This window comes from Elgaria multicarinata, chromosome 10 (assembly GCF_023053635.1).
Source record: "Elgaria multicarinata webbii isolate HBS135686 ecotype San Diego chromosome 10, rElgMul1.1.pri, whole genome shotgun sequence".
Lineage (NCBI taxonomy): Eukaryota > Metazoa > Chordata > Lepidosauria > Squamata > Anguidae > Elgaria > Elgaria multicarinata.
Window position 1 is genome coordinate 93,922,249 of NC_086180.1, and position 15,751 is coordinate 93,937,999.

The 15,751-nt window shown below is 44.6% G+C and overlaps 1 protein-coding gene across 1 annotated transcript in view; it reads right to left on the reverse strand.

Annotated features, from left to right (window-relative positions):
* MFSD10 (major facilitator superfamily domain containing 10) overlaps positions 1 to 15,751 on the reverse strand; it is a 96,164-nt gene that overhangs the window by 75,332 nt on the left and 5,081 nt on the right. Inside the window, exon 2 of the mRNA XM_063135892.1 lies at positions 4,341 to 4,437. Within this exon, the coding sequence (XP_062991962.1) occupies positions 4,341 to 4,437 (97 nt within the window). The remainder of the gene's footprint in view (positions 1 to 4,340; positions 4,438 to 15,751) is intronic.

Consider the following 15,751-nt stretch of genomic DNA (forward strand, 5'->3'; position numbering starts at 1 on the left):
CTTAAAATGTGTAAGTATTACTCCTAAAAATGTCATGTATGAATCCATCAATGTATGTAATATTACAGGGATGCTCACTAAATGCTTTCATTGTCTTTACCAACTGGAGAATGTGGACCTCCTTTCAGTTATTCATGCTCTAGTGAAGGAATGGGAAGCAAAATCTGATGTGGGGGACAGATTGTCCCCATGACCCCAGCAGCATGTTGGGGGACAAGAATAGTTGGTTTCTCTACCTATAGTACTTCCATCTTATCTGGATTAAATTCCAGCTTGTTTGCCCTCATCCATTCAAAAACTGTCTACAGACACTGCCTCAGGAGTACCACAGTCTCCCTGAGATGGGTACATGGAAATGTGAGATAGTGTTGAGTGTCAACCGCATATTGATGACTTATTTGGCCAAAATAACCCACTCTGATAACCTACAGTCTTGTGTGGTGCTCAAAGTGGGATATTTTAGTTGCCTACAGAGCCACTTGGTCAAAATTGCTGCTGACACTCTCCCCCAGACGACAGATCAGTTTTCATAATCTGCCTAGCAACTGATTGTCCTCACAGTCCAACCCCACCGTAACCCTTCCCCCAGCAGTGCACTCTGCAACCTCCTCAAGTGCGGAACACTGAAAGACCCAAGGCAGCCTGCAGCCCAGCTGGGCACAATGTGAAGAAAGGAACATCTGCACCTTCCTGGGAGAGGAGAGCTGCCTTCCTGCCTGTCTGTCTGTTGTTGTTGCTCTTTTCTGGGGTTTCTGAAAATATGTGCCTGGGAGGGAGGATACAGAGCCGGGAGGGGGGAACTGAGGGGGCCCCAATTAGTGTAGTGACAGGTAGAGGGAGATATGGTGTTGTGAAGAGGATGTGCCAGGTAAGGGGAATGCGGCCCAGACAATTAATGGCTCCTTGCACCCGCAGGTTTGTTGGTTGCTCTATCAGCCAGCCCTCGGGCCTCCTAATGCTGCTCTTAAATGCCAGATCGGTGCATAATAAGATCTCCCTCATCCACGACTTAATTGTGGATGAGGCAGCCGATCTGGCATGTATAACCGAGACTTGGGTGGGTGAGCTTTTCCCCTCTGCAAGGGTGGGGGACCTATTAAGATGGTCCGCCCCCGGAGACTAATGGATCCGGATGGTTTCCAAAGGGCTCTGGGGAGTTTTCCGGCTGATAGGGCTGGCTCTCCTGTCGAAACCCTGGTTGATCTGTGGAATGCAGAAATGACCCGGGCAGTTGACAGGATTGCTCCTGAGCGCCCTCTCCTGAGTAGAGCTCGTACAGCTCCGTGGTATACCCCAGAGCTGAGAGCAATGAAACAAAATAGGAGACAGCTTGAGGGCAGGTGGAGACGAACTCCAAGTGGATGCAATCAAATATTGGTAAGTGCCTATAGTAAGGTATATTCAGGGGCACTGAGGGCAGCAAAAAAACAACACTTTGCTGCCACTATTAAATCTTCAATTTGCCGCCCAGCAGAGCTTTTTAGAGTTGTCCAGAGGCTATTACATGCTGGCCCCAAGGACATGGTAGAATCACCTGAGGCCCGCTGTAATGAATTAGCTAGGCACTTCCAGAACAAAATCTTTTGCATCCGCCAGGACTTAGACTCCAGTGTTATAGCAGGTGAATCTAGTGAGGTGTCCAGAGTACAGTCTTGTCCTGTAATCTTGGATGAGTTTCAGTTGGTACAGCTCGAGGATGTTGACAAGGTGCTTGGACAGGTCCGTGCAACCACCTCCGTACTGGATCCTTGCCCCTCTTGGCTAATAAAAGCTAGTAGGGATGGAACAGTCGGCTGGGCCAAGGAGGTGATTAATGCCTCTCTACGAGAGGGAGTGGTCCCAGACCGTCTGAAAGAGGCGGTAGTGAGACCACTCCTGAAGAAAACTTCCTTGGACCCGGAAAATCTTAGTAACTACAGTTCCATTCCTGGGCAAGGTCCTTGAGCGGGTGGTGGCAGGCCAGCTCCAGACACTCTTGGATGAGACTGATTATCTGGATCCATTTCAGTCGGGTTTCAGGACTGGTTTTGGCATGGAAACAGCCTTGTTCACCCTGTATGATGACCTATGTCGGGAGAAAGACAGGGGGAGTGTGACTCTGTTGATTCTCCTCGACCTCTCAGCGGCTTTCGATACCATCGACCATGGTATCCTTCTGGAACCTCTGGCTGAGTTGGGAGTGGGGGGCACTGCATTGCAGTGGTTCCGCTCCTACTTAGCAGGACGGCTCCAGAAGGTGGTGCTTGGGGGACATTGCTCGGCCCTGTGGACTCTCCAGTATGGGGTTCCGCAGGGGTTGGTCTTGTCCCCCATGCTGTTTAACATGTACATGAAACTGTTGGGTGCGGTCATCCGGCGTTTTGGAGTGCGCTGTCATCAGTACGCTGATGACACGGAGCTCTACTTCTCCTTTTCATCTTCATCAGGTTTGGCTGTGGATGTGTTGAACCGGTGCTTGGCTGCGACAATGGACTGGATGAGGGCTAATAAACTGAAACTCAATCCAGACAAGGCTGAGATGCTGCTGGTGGGTGGTTCCTCTGATCAGATGGGGGGCGTTCAACCGGTTCTGGATGGGGTTGCACTCCCCCTGAAGGAGCAGGTTCGTAGCTTGGGGGTTCTCCTAGAACCATCTTTGTCACTTGAGGCTCAGGTGGCCTCGGTGGCACGGAGTGCTTTCTACCAACTCTGGCTGATGGCCCAGCTATGCCCCTATCTGGACAGGGATAACCTAGCTTCAGTTGTCCATACTCTGGTAACTTCCAAATTAGATTATTGCAATGCCCTCTACATGGGGCAGCCTTTGAAGACGGTCCGGAAGCTGCAGCTTGTGCAAAATGCGGCGGCCAGATTGATAGCTGGAACAGGGAGGTTTGAGCATATAACACCGATTCTGGCCCGCTTGCATTGGCTGCCTATATGTTTCCGAGCCCAATTCAAGGTGCTGGTGTTAACCTATAAAGCCCTACATGGCTTGGGACCGCAATACCTGATGGAACGCCTCTCCCGACATGAACCTACCCATACACTGCGCTCAACGTCTAAGGTCCTCCTCCGAGTGCCTACTCCGAGGGAAGCTCGGAGGATGGCAACAAGGGAGAGGGCCTTCTCAGTGGATGCCCCCCGACTGTGGAATGATCTTCCCGACGAGGCTCGCCTGGCGCCAACTTTGTTATCTTTTCGGCGCCAGGTCAAGACTTTTCTCTTCTCCCAGGCATTTTAACAGCATTTAACAACGTTAAGATTGTTTTTAGTCAATTTAATCAATGTACATTGATGGTGCTATATAAATAAATAATAATAATAATAATAATAATAATAATAATAATAATAATAATAATGGACCCCAGAATTGTTGTTTTTAAATGGATACTGTTGTTTTTATACTGTTTTTATGTTTTTTTAATTTTTGTATACTTTTAATGTTTACTATTTTTAATTATTGTAAACCGCCCAGAGAGCTTCGGCTGTGGGGCGGTATATAAATGTAATAAATAAATAAATAAATAAATTCGTACCTTCGCTCTTATGAAAAAGTTAAGGTTTCAGAACAACCAGCTTGCCCCTCACTGCCCTGCTTGCATGCTAAATCGAGTACAATAGGGCATAATGAGATACTTCCAAATATGTTAAGCCAACATCCATCTGCCCACTGTTTCTAGACAGGAAGAAGGCTCCTTTGGGGGCGAACACTCTTTAAACTCACTACAGTTACGTGTACATTGCAAAACAAACAATCCCACAGTCCTCTCCTGACCCCTCCACTTGTACTCGGTAAAGTGCATTGCAAGGAATGACTTACTTCCATGTAGACATGCTTTGGCAATCTATTATCACCTTAGGTTACCTGCATGATAACAAAGACCAGAGGAAAGAAAAATGGGAAGTCCCATAGCAGTGATGGAGGTGGGATCTGCTCCCAAAATATGCCCACCATCCTAAGATGCATTCACCCCACTAATGACACACACAGAGAACCATGGCAGAGCAAAGTTAAAATGCATAGTACAACAGCACCATGAAAAGGTGTAGTTAATTGGCAGCTGCATCATGTGAATTTGCAGCCACATCAAAGTAAATGTAGACCTGCCCTGGTGGTTGAGCTGACAACATCATGCATCCAACATCACTAGTAGGTGCCTCCCTCTCCAACCAGTCCGCTTCCTCTACCCTCCTCTGCAAGAGGGAAAGGAGATGCCAATGCAGCAAACCAGCAGATTCTCATAGACGGCTGAAATGCATTTGAGTACCAGACGTATAAGGTTCCATGTTCCTCACAAATTGTGAGCAAGCCTAGCTACTGCCCTTAAAACAGTCCCATCTTGAAACTTTTTCCATACCTCCAAATAAGACGCTGTTGTACTTCCTTTCAACAGGCACACCCACCACTTCAGTGAACCAGTCCACCCCATTCTGCAATGTCATGTAGAAACCATCCTGTAGAAGAAAAGCAATGTGCATACAGTAGGAAGAATTAATTCAGGGCAGGCCTGAGAGTGGCAATCGTTTCCCTGCCCCAGCCACATGGAGTTATTTGGCAGGTACATATACTACCTCTGGTTATTGTGAAATGTAAAACAAAACCATAACAAATATTTTACAAGTACTTTTGCAGTTTAATCCTGAATAGTTTCAAAAGCAGGCCTTTGAATCACATCAGCACATTGAAGTTTCTCCCACTTCCACACTCAAAATTGCAACTAGGAATAGTAAACCTCAATGGACTCTCAAATTGGGTTTACATGAGACTTATTTTCAAAAGCTAGGTTTTAACTATTCATTGTGAAGGAAGGCTGGGGTCCACCCAGCATCCCTGCAAGGTAGGACCCTGGACCAAACATCTGGATTCCCAGGTAACCTCCTCCCTAGCCATGACCTTAGCCAGGAAGAGCCAGCCCTCTGAGGAATAAAACTATACACACACTTTAAGGACCAAAGCAGTTTTATTTACACAAACTAAAATCTAACTCGTAAGGCTCTGGTCAGGCAGCAAAAACTGAAGGAAAAGGAAAAAAGGGGGAAGGACGAAAGGGGGGATGAGGTGGCTCTGCCGCTAAGATCATCTTATTGGCCCGCCGCTCTGACCATGTCACTCCACTTCTGAAATCTCTTCATTGGCTTCCAATTCACTCCAGAATCCAATATAAACTTCTCCTGTTGACCTTCAAAGCTTTTCACGGTCTAGCTCCTGCCTATCTCTCCTCTCTCATCTCACACTATTGCCCCGCTCGTGCTCTCCGTTCCTCTGATGCCATGCTTCTCGCCTGCCCAAGGACCTCCACTTCCCTTACTCGGCTTCGTCCATTTTCTTCTGCTGCCCCTTACGCCTGGAACGCTCTTCCAGAACACTTGAGAACTACAAACTCAATCACAGCTTTTAAAACTCAGCTAAAAACTTTTCTTTTCCCTATAGCTTTTAAATATTGAGTTTGTTCTGACTCTATACTGTTAGCTTCACCCTACCCGGTGCCTGTTTACACTTCCCTGTGCCTGTTTGCATTCTCTTTCCCTCCTTATTGTTTACTACAACTTTATTAGATTGTAAGCCTATGTGGCAGGGTCTTGCTATTTACTGTGTAATCTGTACAGCACCATGTACATTGATGGTGCTATATAAATAAATAATAATAATAATAATAGAGTATTGAGGAAAGGTTAGCAGCAAGCAATCACACCATAAAACCATTAATCCCATTCTAAAACCTGCCACAGCAGCAGCCAGTCTCCCCTAAAGTATCCAGACACTTTAAACATAAAAAACCTAACTAAACCCAAGTTTCTGCTCAGCTCAAAACTGATCTTCCACTTTACACATGTGTAGCCTCCAGGAAGATGGAAAGTCCCTGGCTACTTGCTTCTTTATCCCTCTGCGGGTCAACAGGTCCCATGACCTGCCTCCACCAATCCTACGTCCCTCCCTTGCGAGCGAGGCTCCCTCCACCAGGCTGTTCCTTCTCACAGCTGAAACAAATCAACACCCCAATTAGCCCGACCTTGGCTAGGCTGATAAATCTACAGGTGCTGTGGTAGAAGACAGGGAGTGCTGGGCACAGCCAATTACCCATCCATGAGATAGACCTTGGGGAATGTTCTCTGAAACTCCCTCCCTCTGGCCCAGAGGCCTGGGCCAAGTTAAACAGTTAAACACAATTAACCGGACAAGACTTAGCTGAACAAGACCACAGCCATTTTGACTGTTCTTCACATTCATAATATTGGTATTCCTCAGAACAAGATTCCTAAAGAGTACCTGTGTTAACCTTTTACAATAAAAAGAATATAATGTGTAATAACATTTTCAAGACCAACGAGCTTATTAAGGTATTAGCCTCTCTTTCCTATCCAAGAATAAGTGGCTATGGAAGGATCTGAAACCAGGCCAACCACTACAGCACTACACTGTACTGGAACCAGCTTACAACTGCCCCACAGCTAAGGACTAAGCAACATGCTAGCCCTGTTCAGACAACACTTTGGGAAGTGTGGCTAGGCTAACCACACTGCATGGTGGTTAACCCTAACCACTACATGTGCCACTGCCAGATGACCACTTAACCACCCTCATCATCTACCATCAGGCAGAATCCTGCAGTCCTCACACATCCCAGCATCCTCAACAGCCCAAACTGCGAACAACAGCCATTACAGGCCAGTGCTGCTTACAGCCATGGGCAGTCATTACAGGGCCAGCACTGCAGCAGCAGTTCTTTAACCTTTTGACCTTCAGGAAAACTGCAAAAAATTAAACACAACAACAACCAAAAACGGCATTGCTGGACTTTTTTTTTTTTGCTGGTTTATCCTGAATTAGGACAATCCAATTCCATTGACAGGGATGGCATAGCTAATGGACAAGTGTCACATTGCGCATTTCAGCCAGAGAAATCCAGCAGGACCGTTTTCGGATGCTCTTGCCAAGGAGCTCTATAATAGTGTTTAGGGCTCCTAACCCCTTTGCAGAACATGGTTAGTGAGAGTTGTTAAACTGTAGCCACCATGGTGAGGGAAAACACCATTCAGATGACACACTAAGCCATCATGGTTAGTTCAGAAGGCTTAACCATCAGGGTATAGCATGTCACCTGAACACGGCCACTATGTTAAATAAGTCACATGCAGGTGGGTGGGAAGGTTTAAACCTGACGTTAAAAACAGGTGATTAACAGTTGCACAATACATATTTAATGGAGTGTGTAATTTAACCCTAAGGTTCCTTGTGACCAGAAAGGTCACAAAACATTTCCCACAGTGTCTGCAAAAGCAATACAAACTGATGATCAGGGGTCTGGAAACAAAGCCCTATAAGGAGAGACTGAAAGAACTGGGCCAGAAAAGAAGACTGAGGGGAGACATGATAGCACTCTTCAAATACTTGAAAGGTTGTCACACAGAGTAAGGGCCATAGTCTCTTCTCAATCATCCCAGAGTGCAGGACACGGAATAATGGGTTGCGGCAGGGTCTTGCTATTTACTGTTTTACTCTGTACAGCACCATGTACACTGATGGTGCTATATAAATAAATAAATAAATAAATAAATAAATAATAATAATAATAATAATAATAATAAGTTACAGGAAGCCAGATTCTGGCTGGACATCAGGAAAAACTTCCTGACTGTTAGAGCACTATAACAATGGAACCAATGACCTAGGGAAGTTGTGGGCTCTCCCACACTAGAAGCATTCATAGAATCATAGAATAGTAGAGTTGGAAGGGGCCTATAAGGCCATCAAGTCCAACCCCCCACTCAATGCAGGAATCCACCCTAACGCATACCTGACAGATGGTTGTCCAGCTGCATCTTGAATGCCTCTAGCGTGGGAGAGCCCACAACCTCTCTAGGTAACTGGTTACATTGTCATAGTGCTCTAACAGTCAGGAAATTTTTCCTGATGTCCAGCTGGAATCTGGCTTCCTGGACAGCCATCTGTCAGGTATGCTTTGAGGTGGATTTCAGCATTGAGCAGGGGTTGGACTCCTGCTGCTGCTGTGCCCTGCAGGACCAGGCCCCCGGGTACTCAGCCAGCTGCTGCTAACATTCTCCATCTGTCCCCTCCCTGGAGGGGAGCTGGCTGGCTGAGGTGTTCTGGGAGAGCCAGTGCCTGCAGGGGAAGGGGAACTTTTGCCATCACCCAGGGCAGGGGGAGAGCCACCTAGGTTGCTGCGCCGTGGGCCTGTTGCTGCTCTTTTTTTTCTTTTTCTTTCTTTTTCTGAGGGTCTCAACTATGTGCCTGGGAGGGGGAATACAGAGCCAGGAGGGGGGATCGGAGCCCCCCCCAATTAGTGTAGTGACGGGTAGAGGGAGATATGGTGTTGTGAGGAGGACTTGCCAGGGAAGGGGAACGCGGCCCAGACAGTTAATGGCTGTGTCCTGTTCCGGTCCTCCTCACATCACAGGTATGTTGGTTGCCCTATCAGCCAGCCCTCGAGCCTCCTGATGGTGCTTTTTTTAAAACAAACTTTTTTTATTGATTTTCAATATTAAAAATCTTTTACAAACAATTTTAATACAGCTTCATGGGTAAATATACCAAACTGTACATGACATTTTGTTATGATGTTCTTTAACTTCAGCAAGAAATATACAGAAATATACAAAATATTAATAATTTTGAGCTCATACAGGTAAGTTCAATTTGCTATCAATATACTTTTCTTTTCTTTTTTTATTGAAACCACACATTTTGAAAGGCAGCTGGGACTTGTACTGTCGCATCATCTTGAGTTGTGTATGTAATGAAGTCCCACCAATCAGCAGTGAAAGTTTCCCCTTTTTTCTGTCCCCTTCGACACTTATTTTTTGTGTTAATTTTTCTGATAATGCAAGTTCCCATACTATATTGTACCATTTTTGTATCGTCAATCCTATTGCATTTTTCCAGCATATGACTATTAATAATTTGGCTGCTATCAGCAAGAATCCTATTAAAGTCTTCTTTAATAAAAGTTCATTGGTATCTTTGAATATGTGCAAAACGGCTAATTCCGGGGTTGCATTAACTTCTGTTCCAACTATAGTAGAAATTTCATGAAAGACTTGTTTCCAGAAGTTAGCAACTCCTGCACATTCCCACTACATGTGTTGAAATGAACCAGCCAATCCATACTTTCACCAACAGAGTGGTGATGAGCTCTTATCCATGTGGGCTAGCCGTGCTGGAGTTAGATACCATTTTTGTATTAACTTTATGGATAATTCTTTACAGCGTGCTGAGGAGGCCTTATATGGGAATTTACCCCACATAGCAGACAACTGTGCTTCTTCTATTTGTAAATTCCAGTCTGTTTCCCAAATCTTATGTAGATTTTGGTGTGACCCCATATTTTTTGACATTAGTAGTGAATATAGTTCCAATATCAGTCCCTTTTCTTTTTCATCCATGTTTATCAATATTGTTTCAAACTCTGTTAGATTTCTGGTTCCCTGTTGTAACATTATTGGTTTCCTTATAAATGTGCTAATCTGATACCAGAGAAGCCAGTTTATGTCTGTATTCCTTAGTTTGTCTCTCCATAAATCTCGTGGAGGAGGTTGTGCGTTTTTGTAATAATTCCCTAATCTAAATAATTTTGTCTCTTTAATGTTTTTTTATTTATGGGTCTGTCTATCCTTTGAAGTTGGGGATGGCCATGAAGAGGTATCATTGGTGAAATTCCAGGCATAAGGCCCTCCTTCCTGTACTTCCATATCTTCAATGGTGCTTTAAGAAGTGTATTTTGGTTTTTCAAGGCGTTTCTGATATCCTTTTTAATAAAGGGTATAATCTGTGGGTCTGGCTTTTTAAATAAAGATCTTCCTATTTGTACCCATTGCTTTTCTTGTGAGCCATTCATAAAAGATAAGAGGTGTCTAAGTCGATACGCTTCATAATAAAGTTTAAGATTAGGGACTCCCCATCCTCCTTCATCCAATGGCCTGTATCTTAACAGTTTGGGAGAATGAGGCTTCTTACTTAAAAAAATTTTTTTTCAATTTTGGTTTGCCAGAACTTAAGATGTTGTATTGGGACTTCTATTGGTAGAACATAAAATATATAAGTACATTTAGGAACTACCATCATTTTAACTGTTGATATTCTACTTTTTAGGTCAACTTGCACAGACTTCCAAATTTTACCATAATTATTACTAAAGGTTTTGTTGATGTTTTTACTAATTTGGACTCCCAGATATTGAAAAGATGAGTTAACTAGGGGAATGCCCATTATTTTAGAAGTAGCCAATTGTGTATTGGCGTTGACATTATAACATAATAAATCAGATTTAGAAAATTTACTTTAAGACCAGATACGTTTTGGAAAGTCTCGAATTCTTTTTTATGGCTATTGCATCTTCTTTAGGGTGTTCTGTTGCTAACATTATATCATCTGCATATAGACTGATTAAATGAGTTTGAGCATTAACTTTCACTCCTTTAATTTGGGCATTACATCTCAATTTGTCTGCCAAAAATTCGATAATGTAAAGAGTAATGGGGAGAGTGGACAACCTTGTTTTGTACCAGCATGGATATCGATTTTATGAGCTTACCAATTGTTAAATCTAATTGTGGCTGTGGTTTTTGTGTAGATTGAGTTCAGAGCATGAAAGAATTTTTGGCCAAATTTAAATATGTTTTTGGATTTCAAAAGAAAGTTTAGATTTACACTGTCAAAGGCTTTAAATAGGTCTATTGTCATGATGGCTAGAGATTTTTTTAAATGTCTTGCAAAATTTAATTATACTATATATTCTACGGTGTGCATCTGCTATGGGCAAAAACCCAAATTGATCTGGATGAATTACAGATCCCAGTACTGTTTTTAATCTATTAGCCAATATCAAAGCAAATATCTTGTAGTCTACATTGAGAAGAGATATAGGCCTATAGGAGTCAGGATTAGTTGGATCCTTTTCTTTTTCCTAAAGCTTTTAAAACTTGATTTTATTCTGACTTTATACTGTTAGTTTTACCCTACCCAGTTCCTGTTTACCCTACCCTGTGCCTGTTTGCATTCTCTTCCCCTCCTTATTGTTTTATTATGATTTTATTAGAATGTAAGCCTATGCGGCAGGGTCTTGCTATTTACTGTTTTACTCTGTACAGCACCATGTACATTGATGGTGCTATATAAATAAATAAATAAATAATAATAATAATTAGTACTATTCTAGATTGTGACCAAGTATTGGGTAGGGAGGCTCCATTAAGAATAGTATTAAATAATATTTTAAAATATGGAATCAATAAGTCCTTATAAATTTTGTAGTATTCTCCTGTATATCCATCAGGCCCAGGAGCTTTATGGGATTTAAGATTTTTGATTACTTCTTTGATTTCTTCTTCAGTGATTGGTTGCTCTAATTGATCTTTTTGATCAACTGAAATGGCCGGGATTTTAGCTTCTCTCTGATACTTCTCTATTAGTGTGCCATCTGTATTTTTATTTTTATACAGTTCTTCAAAATAATTAGCAAAGATGTCACCCATTTCCTTTAAGTCATGGGTCATTTCTCCCTTCCCTGTTTTTAAAGCTATTCTTCTTTCGTCCCTTCTTTTCTTGACTCTATTTGCTAATAATTTGGATCCCTTTCCATCACCGATGCTGCTTTTAAATGCCAGATCGGTGCATAATAAGACCTCCCCCCCCCCCATGACTTAATTGTGGATGAGGCAGCCGATTTGGTGTGTATAACCAAGACCTGGGTGGGTCAGTCTCTCCCAGCTATGCCCACCGGGGTACTCAGTTCAGCATCAGGGTAGAACTGAGGGCAGGGGAGGGGGGTTGCTGTGGGAGGGGGGTTGCTGTGGAATTCCATCTCCCTGTGCAGGCTCCCTGTCCATGTGACTACTGGTCTGGAGTGTTTGCACCTTGTGTTGGGTCAGTGGGACAGATTAGGGATTCTGTTGGTGTACCCTGCTGCTCAACAGACTCCCTAGCTGAGCTAACGGAGGTGGTCTCGGCTACACTGCTGAGATCCCCCAAACTGTTGGTTCTGGGGGATATCAACATTCATGCCGAGGGCACCTTAACCTGGGCGGCTCAAGATTTCATGGTCTCTATGACAACCATGGGACTGTCCCAACATGTCGTCGGCCCAACTCATGTAGCAGGGCATACTCTAGATCTGGTTTTCACAACTGGACATGGAGATGGTGATCTGGAAGTGGGGGACCTCACATCAATCCCTTTGTCATGGTCAGATCACTGCTTGCTGAGGTTTAGACTTACAGCAGATTTTCCGCTCTGCAAGGGTGGGGGACTTATTAAGATGGTCCACCCCCAGAGGCTAATGGATCCGGATGGTTTCCAAATGCCTCTGGGGCATTTTCTGGCTGATAGGGCTGGCTCTCCTGTCGAAACCCTGGTTGATCTGTGGAATGCATAAATCACCCAGGCGGTTGACATGATTGCTCCTGAGTGCCCTCTCCTGAGTAGAGCTCGTACAGCTCTGTGGTATACCCCAGAGCTGAGAGCAATGAAACAAAATAGGAGACGGCTTGAGGGCAGATGGAGACGAACTCCTAGTGGATGCAATCAAATACTGGTAAGTGCCTATAGTAAGGCATATTCAGGGGCACTGAAGGCAGCAAAAAAAACCAAAATACTTTGCTGCCACTATTAATTCTTCAATCTGCCGCCCAGCGGGGCTTTTCAGAGTTGTCCCAAGGACATGGTAGAACCATCTGAGGCCTGCTGTAATGAATTTGCTAGGCACTTCCAGATTAAAATCTTTGGCATCCGCCAGGACTTAGACTCCAGTGTTGTAGCAGGTGAATCTAGTGAAGTATCAAGAATATAGCCTTGTCCAGTTTTCTTGGATGAGTTTCAGTTGGTACAGCTCAAGGATGTTGACAAGGTGTTTGGACAGGTCCACGCAACCACCTCTGTACTGGATCCTTGCCCCTCTTGGCTAATAAAAGCTAGCAGAGATGGAACAGCCAGCTGGGCCAAGGAAGTGATTAATGCCTCTTTGTGGGAGGGAGTGGTCCCAGGCTGTCAGAAAGAAGCTGTAGTGAGACCACTCCTGAAAAAAACTTCCTTGGACCCGGAAAATCTTAGTAACTACAGGCCAGTGGCAAATGTTCCGTTCCTGGGCAAGGTCCTTGAGTGGGTGGTGGCGGGCCAGCTCCAGACACTCTTGGATGAGACTGGTTATCTGTATCCATTTCAGTCAGGTTTCAGGCCTGGTTTTGGCATGGAAACAGCCTTGGTTGCCCTGTATGATGACCTATGTCGGGAGAAAGACAGGGGGAGTGTGACTCTGTTGATTCTCCTTGATCTCTCAGCGGCTTTCGATACCATTGACCATGGTATCCTTCTGGAACGTCTGACTGAGTTTGGAGTGGGAGGCTCTGCACTGCAGTGGTTCCACTCCTACTTGACTGGTCGGCTCCAGAAGGTAGTGCTTGGGGAACATTGCTTGGCCCCGTGGACTCTCCAGTATGGGATTCTGCAGGGGTCAGTCTTGTCCCCCATGCTGTTTAACATGTACATGAAACCATTGGGTGCTGTCATCCGGAGTTCTGGAGTGTGTTATCATCAGTACGCTGATGACACAGAGCTCTACTTCTCCTTTTCATCTTCATCAGGTGAGGCTGTGGATGTGCTGAACCGGTGCCTGGCTGCGACAATGGACTGGATGAGGGCTAATAAACTGAAACTCAATCCAGACAAAACTGAGATGCTGCTGGTGGGTGGTTCTTCTGCCCAGATGGTGAGTGTTCAACCTGTTCTGGATGGGGTTGCACTCCCCCTGAAGGAGCAGGTTCGTAGCTTGGGGGTTCTCCTAGAACCATCTCTGTCACTTGAGGCTCAGGTGGCCTCGAGTGCTTTCTACCAACGCCGGTTGGTGGCCCAGCTACATCCCTATCTGGACAGGGATAACCTAGCTTCAATCGTCCATACTCTGGTAACCTCAAAATTAGATTACTGCAATGCCCTCTACGTGGGGCAGCCTTTGAAGACGGTTCGGAAGCTGCAGCTTGTGCAAAAAGCAGTGGCCAGATTGATAACTGGAACAAGGAGGTTTGAACATATAACACCGATTCTGGCCTGCTTGCATTGGCTGCCTATACGTTTCTGAGCCCAATTCAAGGTGCTGGTTTTGACCTATAGAGCCCTACACGGCTTGGGACCACAATACCTGATGGAACACCTCTCCCGACATGAACCTACCAGTACACTGCACTCAACATCTAAGGTCCTCCTCTGAGTGCCTACTCCGAGGGAAGCTCGGAAGATGGCAACAAGGGAGAGGGCCTTTTCAGTGGTGGCCCCCCAATTATGGAATGATCTCCTCAATGAGGCTCGCCTGGCACCAACATTGTTATCTTTTTGGCGCCAGGTCAAGACTTTTCTGTTCTTCCAGGCATTTAACAGCATTTAACAACGCTAAGTTTGTTTGTTTTTAACAGACCCCAGAACTGTTGTTTTTAAATGGATAACATTGTTTTTATACTGTTGTTTTTATGTTTTTGATGGTTTTAAATTTTGTATACATTTTAATGTTCACTGTTTTTAACTTTTGTAAACCGCTCAGAGAGCTTCGGCTATGGAGAGGTGCTTCTCGAAAAAGACCACCTCAAGCGCCCCCCTGCCGCCCCTTTGCCTCTTAGCGCCCCCCTGCCACCACCTTGCCTCTTAACGCCCCCCTATGCAATCCCACTGCCCCCAAGGGGGCGGTACCACCCACTTTGGGAACCACTGAGCTAAGAGAACAGCTTAACCCCACCCTGCCTCACCCCCCTCACTTAGTAATTCAAACTATGTCATGATAGAAGGAACTCCTCACATTCTTCTTTTACTAATCCTATACCTCACATTCACTAAAGAGAACAATACAAACACTTGTAGGCATTTTCTATAATGCCTTCCTACTGTCACCAACACCCATGGTGGTGTCTAACAAAAAGAGGAAAACAAAATAAAATCACAATTATAAGTTTAAATTGTTGTACTCTTAAGGTAACAATAGCAGCTAAATAGGTACTCATCCAAAAAACTCACTGCAGTGTTACAGGGAATGAAGTAAAAATACTTACAATAAAATGAATAAATTAATTTATTAATTAACATATGTATAAGCTTCTTTTAGGCCATAAAGTTCTCAAGGCAGTGTGCCAACAAATATAAAACAATTTAAATAACAGAAGTTGAGAATAGAGCAAATCGAAACTTCAGAAAAGTACATTCAAGTTCAGCCTCATTGCAAAACTAGCAAATGCTAAACTGGTACCTAGTCGTGCCCAGAACTCAGGGGTTCTTGCAAACAGGTAGATGAAACGTGTCTCCTTCTATAATTTCAAAATGGGGAAATCGGACTGGGGACACATTATACAGGGTTAGCAATAAAATGAGGGAATCAGAGAGAAGAGATCTATAAGAGATCAAGGAAGAGCAATGTTCCCCTCTGCTCCCAATATTTCCTAATTTCACATCAAAAGAAATGAGGGAGAAAGGGGAAGACCTCATTCTGGTTCCTGACTTGGAGCTAAGCAGAAGCAGGGAAGAGCAGCTGGCCCAGCTCAAGTAGGAGCTATAAAAGTAAGCCAGATTCCCAGGGAGCGAGCGAACAGGGAGCGAGCTAACAGGAAGAGCAAACAGGAGTTTGACAGGGGGAGTGTAGGGGAAGAGGAGACCAAGGACAGGGGAAGAAGAGAAGCCTCAAGGAAACCCAGGAGGCTGCCAATTCAAAGAGGCCGTGTGCTTGCCATGTGCTCCTGAGTGCTGAGTGAGAGGTCAGTGTGAATAGTTGCTGCAGGAGCT